This window comes from Nicotiana tabacum, chromosome 3, assembly GCF_000715075.1.
Source record: "Nicotiana tabacum cultivar K326 chromosome 3, ASM71507v2, whole genome shotgun sequence".
Lineage (NCBI taxonomy): Eukaryota > Viridiplantae > Streptophyta > Magnoliopsida > Solanales > Solanaceae > Nicotiana > Nicotiana tabacum.
In genome coordinates, this window is record NC_134082.1 from 6,146,964 (window position 1) to 6,158,956 (window position 11,993).

The 11,993-nt window shown below is 39.3% G+C and overlaps 1 protein-coding gene across 1 annotated transcript; it reads right to left on the reverse strand.

Annotated features, from left to right (window-relative positions):
• Positions 1-3,610: 3,610 nt before the first annotated feature.
• LOC142175492 (uncharacterized) lies at positions 3,611-11,379 on the reverse strand. The gene is made up of 5 exons (XM_075242351.1): positions 10,710-11,379; positions 8,993-9,254; positions 8,282-8,567; positions 7,932-8,165; positions 3,611-3,817 (listed from the first exon to the last, which is right to left on the reverse strand). The coding sequence occupies exons 1-5, from the start codon at positions 11,377-11,379 to the stop codon at positions 3,611-3,613; spliced, it is 1,659 nt and encodes a 552-aa protein (XP_075098452.1).
• Positions 11,380-11,993: the final 614 nt, after the last annotated feature.

The window sequence follows — 11,993 nt, forward strand, 5'->3', positions numbered from 1 at the left end:
TAAACAAGTCATAATGTTTGTGTTGCTACAATTCTCTTGAACCTTGTGGTGCTAAATATATGGGAGTATAAAAGATTCTCATTACAGGTAGAATTGGAGGTTTAAATTAAATTATTTTTAAATTTAAAAAGAAGTGGAGGAAATAAGTTCACCAACAAGAAATGTAAAATTTGGACTCTTAAGTTTGAATAGGCTTGATTTGGCCTAATTTGCGAAAGAAAACTTCAAACGCCAGCTAGTGGGAAAACCAATCAAACAGACTCCCACCGTTCATTGACTTTAACATGACTAAAATAACAACATAAAATAAATGCAAGAAAGAAAGTGGAGTAAGTGTACCCAAACTTCCTTATAAATGTGATATTATTTAAAATAAGAAATGACCCTATTAAATCTTGTTGCTTCAAAGTAATTTGATGATCGTGCTCTTTGTCGAGCAGATTAAGAAAATGCAAAAATATAGATATCCCCTAAAATGCTAAAACTACTCGTTTCATAATGTATCGTATTGTACTGTATTATATTCTAATGTATCGTTTGATAAATACATTGTTTGACTAGATTGTGTCGTTTGCTATCGTTTTATGATATCACGCACCAACAATATGAAGGATAAACTTGTAATATTATAAAGAACAATTATGATACAGGGCAAAATTATTATAAAGAAAGGTAGGGTAAATGATAAAATAAAATTACTTGCAAGTGCACTGTTTAACCAGACTTCATCATCATTTTAAAGTGAACAATAGATTGGAGCATTTAATAGGTTAGTAGATTAAGAATCCTATTAATCACCTTTCAAAAAATACTTTATCTAAAACTTAAAAAAAATACAATTTTACATTAATCACCTCTTTCTTGTACTTTTCCTTGCTTGTGAAAAAGATAGAGCTCAAACAAAAAAAACTTGGTGGAGGGGCATTTAATACTGAGTTGATTTTAATCCCATTGTTGTATGTATTACTTGGAACCTTCCTCAATGGAGGTTTTTGATATTGACCTATAGATATAGAGGAAGATGATTTTTGGGAATGTTGTCTATGATTCACCCTTAGTTTATTTTATCAAGAACCAACATATTCACACCGAATAGTTTATAAATGTACTTGAGAGCTGAGATAATCAATACCGATTAGAATGATGAGAATATTCTACCACTCTCGTCCTGATATTTTTTGCACTATGTAAAAATGTTTTTGCAATTCTTGCCAACTTATTTAACTACAACCCCAAATGAATAAGTTGCCAGCAGTTTGATCCCATGTTACGCCCAATTGTCAAGCATTTGATTTCTTCTGAACTATTGTCTTGAGAATTTTAATATTCCAATTATGCATAAGTAAAAGAAGATAAGTCTATCGTTATCTGTTTGAGAAGAAACAATTTTTGAAAAATAAAACTGCAAGTGCAATGAAAATGAGCTTTCTGTCTCAATACCATTTATTTTTTAATTATGTTTCATTTCCTTCCTTTCGATTGCCTGGCATGAGATAGAGTTAGCAAATAACACTAGTATTTCAATTTTCAACAGCTTTAATGGTGACTTTGTTCTTAACAAATGTAACATCTGTTTTTTAACAGTAGTTGACGGTGACTTCCCCCAAGTTAGCTATTTCATCTTACCGGTACTAGCTCATATTATGTAGAAGAAGGAATAGAATCAGTTGAATTACTTAGAGTAATATGTTTTTACGCTACAACTTCTTTCAAAGAATGATACCAAATAGCATTCTTTGAAACCAAATAGCATACAGATAGTTTTGGGTTGATTTTTTGGACTCCAGGTAATGCGAAGAGCTTATAATTATCAAAAGTGAATTCTCTTTCACATAATTAATTGGAAAGTTGATCCGTTATACTGTGTGCTTCTACACATCTGGCATGTGCTAGAAGTTGCATATCGATGTGTGTTATATGCCATTAATATTATACTCTATGATGAAATTGTTACAATGCGCATGTGATTTTTTTTCCATTACATTAAGGTTTATGAATTTAAATAAAAATATAGTCATCGAGACAGGTAAATTTATAAGCAAGAATGAAGTTCCATACCCAATATCACCTAGAGTTGTCATAATCTAGCTCAATGAACAGAGAATTGATGAAATAATATACCTCAAAGCAGAACCAAAAGGTGAGTTGTAAAGCGAAGTTTGGTATATGAACAATCATCGGTTCTTAATAGAGACTTGATTTGAAGGCATTATTCGACTCTTTCTCAAAAATTTCTATATGCATTTTGTATCTCAATCGCTTTTCCTCCTTATGTGTAGAATCGCATGAAGCTCCATATAGAATGTGCTTGCCAGAAAAAGACAATTTGCTTTGCAGGTTTTAGTATGACTAGGATGAGTGATTTAGAAATTCATCAGTCTTCTGATTATTGTCTGTGAACGTAGGGAATATAATGCGACGTTTTTCTGTTACAATATTTCCGACTGTTATGTCAAGTGATAATTGTATTATTTCACTATGGCGATCACTGTAGTCTTTGATGAATCTAATCTTCTTTTTTAGTTGTTTATTCTTTGTTACAAACTGACATAAACGTTTTACTTCAACAGATCAAAAACTTGGAAGTCTGAAGAACCTATTGTTGAAGAAAGTGCACATCAAGCTTAAGAACAAGAGAATTTTGTTATGTTAGGGATGGTTTAAGGCACTGTCTTATGTACATATGTTGCAATTTTTTTTCTCTTTTTAGGAATTGTTAAAAATGATATTATACTATTTGGATTGCTTTCTGATAACGTGATGATGTTATACTATTTGAATTTCTTTCTTGTAATGTGATGCTTAGATCTTTGTATTAACAAAATATCAATCATTTAGTTCATTTTCAAATGTGTCTGGTTTGTGTATGAAAGCATATGTACTATTAGTGAAATATATATTTTTGTCATTGTATTTATCAAAATATTCCAGTAGCGAAGGGAATGTGGTCATAGTAACTATTGAATAGTAGGTTTCTCAAATAGTTTATTAAGCATTACGATTAAATGTAATTATACAATTATCGAAGGGACTTTCGGTCGCTAAAAGCATTTGTAAGGACCAAATTAGTTGTTGGCATTGAAGACTTTTAGCGACTGGATAACACATTAACGAGGGAAAAATCGTATCGCTAAAAACGATATATAACGACCGGAAATAATGTCGTCGCTAAAGGGTCTTTAACGATGGGATTGAAAATCGGTCGTTAACTTTTAATGTCGGAGCTTTTAATGACCGGTGATGACCGAATTTTTATCGGTCGTTATTGACTTATAACGACCGGATCTGGACTTTTAACGACCAAATTTCCCCTCGCTAAATGCCTATTTTCTTGTAGTGATATTTCGTCGTTATGTAACGACGGATTTAACGATACGATACAGTAAAATTTAAGGAACAATCAAAAAAATATCGTATTTAAAGTAACAGTACCATATAATACAATGGGTAACAACCATCCAAACAAAGTTGTTAATGACTACATTGTGGATATTGTTATTACGTTGTGCTGACAATATCATGACCTGATACAAATGGAATTCCACTTGTCGAACTTGTTGTGCTATTCATACTTCATTACACATCTTAGGGTAACATGCCTAAATTATCATCATTCGCTTTCTTTAGCCTTTGAGGCAACGATATTTGTTCGCTTGCAGAAAGTACTAGGCGTATGCATCAAGAGATAGGCTCCTTGCTGCCTTGACTCTTCCTTGAGCTTGAAATCGCCCTCGCTGTAGTATGTGCTTATCACCTTAGAGATGGAACCACCATCTAGTGGCTCTTGCACATCTGGATCAATTTTTTCAGCTTCCTCCTTATATTATCACAACTACCAGTAGCTGTGATACTCAATTTAAACTTCTTTTTTGGTAGTGGAGAATTCTTGCTTTAGTGAAAAACTACATCTTAATTTCCCACTCAGATTAGGATTAATTAATACATTTTTCTTTAACCAATTTGTCTGAAGTTTTGAGATGGGATATCCTATATTGATGTACACTGTCACAACCTAATTTCTCCTACAGATCGTGATGGCGCCCAACATTGCTGTTAGGCAAGCCAACAGTAACTAACCATGTAAGTGCTTCTTTTAGTAATTAATAAATAGTTGATTTTTGAATTCTGAACAATTAAAAGATGAATATCTTTCACAAGGTGAGTGGTAAACAATTTAGAGTAAACTAGAGGAAGTAAATGACCAAAACCATCAAGGGTTTTCTTAACAAAAATCTCCAATACCTGGTGTCACAAGTATATGAGCTACTAGCAGAGTATACAAAACAAACAAAAATACTTTCTGAAATGAAGTAGACAGGAATTAAATATTGATCACGCCCAACTATGCCTTATAAAAAGGACCATGCGGATGTTGCAAATATAACCCGAGTATTCTGCCCAGAGTCGAATCCACAGAGAGTTAACCTATCAATCACTATCTTTAGACTCACTAAACTCTTGAGAACCAATTTCCCCAAACGTTTGAATCACAGTTGATGGTGTCTTTAATAACTAAAATTGCAAGTAAATAAATAGCTGTAAACTAAGGGTGCTAAGGTTGTAAACAATAATGAGAAAACGCTAAGGTAATGACTTCCCCTATTGATGGAATCCCTTATGTTTATGCTTCATACAAATTGACCAACACCTCTCTATCAATCATGAACGCTCATCTTACCGTAAATCTCTCCCGAGTAATCATAGTAATATACTCAATGCACTCTCCCGAGATACACTAGCTAGCTCTAATTAACACGGTTCACTTTAGATTGCACTCAAGCGTTATCCCTAATCCCGCCTTTAAACCCTCAGTTATAGATCCCTCTTATACTTTGGGAGTGGTGTTGTTCAACAATAACCTAAATATGCACTGAGTTATGCACACTAAATAGGCACAGCTAATTGAGGATCCTGTCAGTAACTACAACATGCACAAAGTTGAACAAATAAGGATTGAGACTAGCAATTTGTATTCACATAAACAAGAAGTTCATCTCCCAATAGGTTCCATCAAAACCTTAGACAAAGGATTTAGCTACTCATAACTATGGGTAAACAAACTAAAACAATATTCATCATAAAACTTGCAAGAAAAATCAAAGAAAATAAGAAAGATGTTTTGGGTGATCTCTCACAATTGTTTTTCCTTGCCAAAATACTCTCCAAATCAATACATGCCTCTCTTGGGCGAAGTCTAGTGTTTAAAATAGGGTTTTGGGCTAAAAATCCTGTGTTTTGCACTTTAGTCCCTGAAGTTCTCCGCCTTTGCCGCGGTTCTGCCGCGGTCGCGGTCAAACCGCGGCCAAACATGCTCTCTGATTCTCACTTTGTCTGCAGCCATCTTCTACCGCAGTTCTGCCGCGGTCGCGGTGGAACCGCGACAGTCCTCTTTCAGTTCTAACTTAAGCTGTTTTGCGTGGTTTACTTGACGGAATTTTACGATCAGCCTCTTTTTCTCCATATTTAATCCCAAAAGTACTCCATAGCCTTCTCTGGTCATATATAACCTGCAAAGCATGAAAAGCACTAATAAGAGCATTTTGTTATCACTTTTATCATCCAAACTATACAAGAAGGTGGTTATTTAGGGCCTAATTATAGTTAAATTCACCTATTATCAACATCCTACACTTAAACCTTTGCTCGTCCTCGAGCAAGTTAAACCACACTTCTAGGCCTAATCGTTCGATGCATTACCCAATTTTTTTATGCCACACCCGCCATTATGAAGGAACAACCTAAGCAGTGCAACAGTCACGCCTCAGATGATGACTCTAACACCATGACACACTCATGCTCACTCTAGTTACTCTAACAGAGGTGAAAACTCACTTTTTCTTCCTGAGTCACATGCCCTCACATCATAATTCTGAGAGAAGTTCCACACACATAAAATTCAAGCAACAAGGAACCAAAGATAGGAAGAATTCACTCACTCTCAGCAAAGAACATTCACATGCCACACAGACACACCGTAAGCTTGCCCCTAGTGTAGTACTCTACTAATCGAGCTATCCAGTTAAAGATCAAGAGGTCTTTATTTGGTTGTAATGTAGGCTAAGGGACGGGTAGGATATATTTGGATATAGTGACTAACCTCCCTAAGCACTTTTAATACACACTTCCTTTTATTTCAATTTCCATGCTCAGCCCACTCGTTCTTCCACATTTTAGTTCATAGGCGACCCCCACTTTTCTTTAGGTGCAACTGTTTTTTTTATTTCTTTTTGTTTTGTTTTCTTCATTTTTTTCTTTTTTTTTCTTTCTTTTTCAAATCCATTGCACCATTCAAGTATTTCTTTCCTGATTTCCTTTTTTCCTACTTCCTTACTACCCCACACTTTGACTTTTGTATGTTCTTTAGTAATTCAAGTGCTTCTAGGAGGTACAGGTTCAAACAGTCAAACTATTCAAACACAGGGATATAGGTCATTATAGGGTTATCAAAGAACAGGCTTCAGGCTCAAAGGGGTTAACTATGACAATATATACAGGTGGATTCACAAATATACAGGCTACACAAAGAAATGCCTCAATCATCTCTAAAACCAAACAACTTCTATTTCGCTTTGCAAACACACAGGGCAAGTTCTAGGTATCACATGCAAGCACAGAATACAAGTAATAGCTCACACACACTTGGCATGTAACTCATTCCGAATCAGTTTATCAACACACTCATACGAGCGTTCAAGCAAGACAAGATGTGCAAAATTAAGGCATAGATTTACGAGTCTACAAACGAGCCTAGACGTCGCACCCTCATGTTCGTTTTTGTTATTCTCAGGTGTGTACATCAAGGGTTGCATTCTAGCCTTCACCCATTTTGGTCCTAAAACTACAAACGAAAAATCTACCTAACCCGGTTCAAGAAAAGCCCTTGAAAAAAAACCGTGGTCAAAAGAAAAACCAAGGGAGAATTACTACACTACCTAAAAAAGAAAAAAAATAAAATAAAATAAAGAAACTACATGGACTACTTCCCTCAAGAGTACTGTCCAAGTGGTCCGTCCTCAATAAGAGTCCTCTACATTTTTTTTAGTTTTTTTTTTCATTCATTTTTTTTCCGACTTAGACCATCAATAGACCCGTCGACAAGTGTCCGTTATTGGGCCAAGTCAGTTACTTCTAATGTGAGTACAGTCAATTATATACAACAATACCAATCAAATACTACAACCTACACCATGTCTATATACACTACAATACATTACCCGAGCATTTGGGTTTTATTTTGGAGGGGGGGCATTCTGTTTCTGAATAGGGAGGGGGAATAATTGTTTTGAGGTGGGTGAAGGGTGAATTAGAAAAGGGGGGGGGGGGGGAATTAAAAAAAAATTCTGCATACCTGGGCCCGACGGGGTCTGCCGCGGTCGCGGTAGACGAAGTTCAGAGAGGGGTTCCCACCGCGGTTCTACCGCGGTCGCGGTGGAAACGCGGTGAATGAAGTTCAGAGGGGGTCTCTGACCGCGGTCGTGGTGGAACCGCAGTGAATGAAGTTCAGAGAGGGTCTCTGACCGCGGTTTGACCGCGGTCGCGGTGGAACTGTGGTCGCGGTGGAACCGCGGTCTGGGCAGTTGTCTGATTTTTTGATTTTTTTTTTCATATAACGTGTTACACTTACAACAATTTTGTGGGTTGCCTCCCACGCAGCGCCTGATTTGATGTTGCGGCACGACACAGGATGAGCGCATTTAAGGCTCGCTCGACCTCTGTGGTTCAGTCAGGTGCAGATCAGACACTTCCTTTTTCTCGCTCATGCCCACATATGGCTTCAATCTTTGACCATTGACTCTGAATGTACGAGAGCCATTCTCTGTGGCAATCTCAACAGCTCTTGACGGGAAAACTTCAACTACTCAAAATGGTCCAGACCATCGTGACTTAAGTTTACCTGGGAACAGACGTAGTCTTGAGTTTTATAGAAATACCATGTCCCCGGGTTTGAAATTTCTCTCAACAATGTTCTGGTCGTACAGCCTCTTCATTCTCTCCTTGTACAATTTTGTGCTCTCAAAAGCAAGATATCTGAACTCCTCGAGCTCATGAAATTCAGTGACTCTTGACGTGCCTGCAGCTTCCATGTCTAAGTTCAATTGTTTCAATGCCCACCACGCTTTATGTTCAAGTTCCACTGGCAGGTGGTAGGCCTTCCCAAACACCAACTTGTAAGGTGACATACCAATTGGAGTTTTGAAGGCAGTTCTGTAAGCCTAGAATGCATCATCTAGCTTCCTCGCCCAATCAGTTCTTGTGGCGTTCACAGTTTTGGTTAACACACTCTTGATTTCTCTGTTGGACACTTCAACCTATCCACTAGTTTGCGGGTGGTAAGGAGTAGCCACCTTGTGGCACACTCGTACTTAGCAAGCAACTTTTCAAAGGCCCTGTTGCATAAATGAGTGCCTCCATCAGTGATAATTGCTCGTGGTGTCCCAAAGCGGGTGAATATGTTCTTCTTTAGAAATTCCACCACCACTTTTGCATCATTGGTGGGTAACGCCGCAGCTTCCACCCATTTAGACACATAGTCTATAGCAACAATAATGTACTTATTGCCATAGGAGCTGACGAAGGGACCCATGAAGTCAATCCCCCAGACGTCAAACACTTCCACCTCTTGAATTGGGTTCATGGGCATTTCGTGGTGTCGGAAAATGTTCCCGATTTGCTGACATTCATTGCAGCCCTTCACCTATAGGTGCGCATCTTTAAACACTGTCGCCAGAAGAATCCTGCCTCTAGCACCTTTGCCGCTGTCCTAACCCCTCCAAAGTGTCCACCATACGCCGATGCGTGACAAGCCTACAAAACAGAAAATTGCTCTATCTCGGGGACACATCTCCGGATCATATTATCAAGGCATATTCTAAACAGATAAGGTTCATCCTAGTAATACTGGCGGCTTTCACGAAAAAATCTTTTCCTTTGGATCGATGAAAGGTCGTGAGGAACTATACCACTGGCCAGGTAATTAGTAAAGTCTGCATACCATGGCGCTTCCTGATGAGTGGTGGCGAGTAGCTGCTCGTCTGGAAAAGTTTCCAGTATTTCCTCAACCTCAACTACATTTTCAGCTCCCTCAAGTCGTGATAGATGATCATCGACTTGATTCTCAGTGCCCTTACGATCACAAATCTCAAGATCGAACTCTTGCAATAGCAACACCCAATGAATCAGGCGTGGCTTATATACTTTCTTTTCTATTAAGTACCTAAGAGCTGCATGGTCAGTATATACAATTACCTTGGACCCTATCAGGTAGGATCGGAACTTGTCAAACGCAAACACTACAGCCAACATCTCCTTTTCAGTCACAGTGTAGTTCAACTGGGCTCCACTCAGCATTCTACTAGCATAGTAGATTGGGTGCATCAGTTTGTCTTTCCGCTGGCCCAGCACTGCTCCCACTGCATAGTCATTGGCATCACACATTAGTTCGAATGGTTGCTCCCAGTTGGGGGCAACAATGATGGGTGCTATGACCAGTCTCTTTTTCAACTCCTCAAATGCTACCCTGCAATCATCAGAAAACAAAAACAGGTGATCTTTTTCTAACAACTTACAGAGTGGGTTGGCGATTTTGGAGAAGTCTTTTATGAACCTCCGGTAAAAACCGGCATGTCCAAGGAAGCTTCTGATGGCTTTGACTGAAGTTGGTGGAGGCAGCTTTGCTATTACATCAACTTTCGCGCGATCCACCTCTATTCCCTTGCTTGACACCCGGTGCCCCAAGACTATGCCTTCTTGTACCATGAAATGGCACTTCTCCCAGTTCAGAACCAAGTTAGTCTCGATGCACCATTTCAGCACACGCATCAGATTTATCAGGCACTCATTAAATAAATTCCCCACCACTGAGAAGTCATCCATGAATACCTCCATTATGTCCTCAACCATGTCAGTGAATATGGCCATCATGCACCGTTGGAATGTGGCAGGTGCGTTGCATAGGCCAAAGGGCATCCGTCTAAAGGCATAAATGCCATACGTGCATGTGAAGGAGGTCTTCTCTCTGTCTTCCGGTGAAATGGAGATGTGATTGTACCCTGAGTACCCATCCAGAAAACAGAAGTGTGACCTCCCTGCCAATCTGTCCAACATTTGATTAATGAAGGGAAGTGGGAAGTGGTCTTTCCGGATGGCTAGATTCAACTTTCGATAGTCCATACAAATTCTCCAGCCTATGACGGTTCTTGTTGAGATCAATTCATTGTTGTCATTTGTCACAACCGTCATGCCACCCTTTTTAGGAACACATTGCACTGGGCTCACCCAACTGCTGTCAGAGATTGGGAAAATAATTCCCGCATCCAACCACTTTATCACCTCCTTCTTCACCACTTCCTTCATGTTGGGTTTCAGCCTCCTCTGATGTTCCCTGGAAGGTTTGTGCCCCTCTTCCAGTAGAATCTTGTGCATGCACTAGGCGGGGCTGATCCCCCTAATGTCTGCCATGGTCCACCCAATGGCAGTTTTGCACTCCTTTAGTACCTGTAAAAGTTTTTGAACCTGCACATCTAACAAACTAGATGAGATAATAACAGGTAATGTGGAGTCAGGTCCCAAAAATTCATACCTGAGGTGGGCTGGCAATGGCTTTAACTCCAGCTTTGGTGGTTCTTCAATGGATGGCTTTGCTGGAGGAGTTTCTCTCTTTTCTAAGTGCAAGGGCTCAAACTCTAGATTTCTCTCCCAGAACCCTCTACCTTCCAATGCCAACACCCATTCCGCCAAATCCTCACCATTCACTTCATCTAAGTTCATCAAATATGCAGCAAGGGGGTCCTCAATTGTCAATACCTCATCATCAGACTCTATAATTACATCCACGGCATCAATAAAAGAGCAATTGGCGAACTCGCTTGGTCGCCTCATAGACTTCTGCACATTGAATGTTATTTCCTCATCATTGAGTCTCATTTTGAGCTCCCCAGTCTCACAGTCAATCAGAGCTCTCCCCGTGGCCAAGAATGGTCTTCCTAAGATTATAGGACTCTCTTCATCCACTTTGCAATCCAAGATCACAAAATCTGCAGGGAACACAAATTTCCCCACTTGAATAAGCACATCATCAAGGATACCGAATGGATGCTTCACAGTCCTGTTGGCCAGCTGCAACAACATGGAGGTGGTTCTAACTCTCCCAATGCCCAACCTCTTATAGATAGCCAGAGGCATAAGATTAATGCTGGCCCCTAAATCACAGAGCGCCTTAGCAAAGGCGAAATTCCCAATAGTGCATGGAATTGTAAAGCTACCTAGATCAGACAACTTTTCAGCAATAGGTCTCATCACCACTGCACTACAGGTCTGAGTAAGTGTAGCTGTAGCCAAGTCTTGAAAATCAAATTTTCGGGACATCAAGTCCTTCATCATTTTTGCGTACCAGGCATCTCCTTTAAAGCTTGAATTAATGGAATATTTACCTGGATTTGTTTGAGCATTTCAAAGAACTTTTTATACTGCTCCTCTTTTTGATGCTTGGCCAGCCTCTATGGAAAGGGTGCAGGAGGTCTCTTCTTCCCAATCACTTGGGACTTCTCTTTATCAGCTACTATTTCAACTACTGGCTCTTCAACTGGCTCAGCTACTTTCTCGGTCTCCTGCTGAATGTTCTTTTCTTCCTGAGCGGGCTGGACTGTCACCTCTGTCAGTATCGTAGACTCATCCAGCTCAATGGGCACTGGAATGAATGTCTCAGCATGTATATTTTCTCGAGCTCTCCCTTGTTCTACATCTAGATCCCTGCCATTACGGAGATTCACCGCCATCAGCTGCTTTGGGTCCTGATCTTATGGATTAATCTGGGTGTCTGCAAGTAATGTCCCCTGAGGACAATTGTTCAGAGACATTGAAATTTGGCCCAATTGCACTTCAATATTTTTGATTGCTGCGTCATGTGCATCTACTCTTTCATTTATTTTTGCATTGGACCCAATAACCTGCTACATCATTGCTTCAAGTCTAGTGAACCCATCTTCTTACCTTCC

Bases quoted from the DNA above. Each gene is read 5' to 3' on its own strand.
- LOC142175492 (XM_075242351.1), bottom strand. From the start codon at position 11,379: ATGATGAAGGACTTGATGTCCCGAAAATTTGATTTTCAAGACTTGGCT. The intron at 8,166-8,281 runs GTGTGTTAACCA...TCACCTTACAAG, and splicing joins GTCCAACAGAGAAATCAAGA to TTGGTGTTTGGGAAGGCCTA. The intron at 3,818-7,931 runs GTATTTCTATAA...TGATAATATAAG, and splicing joins ATTTCAAACCCGGGGACATG to GAGGAAGCTGAAAAAATTGA.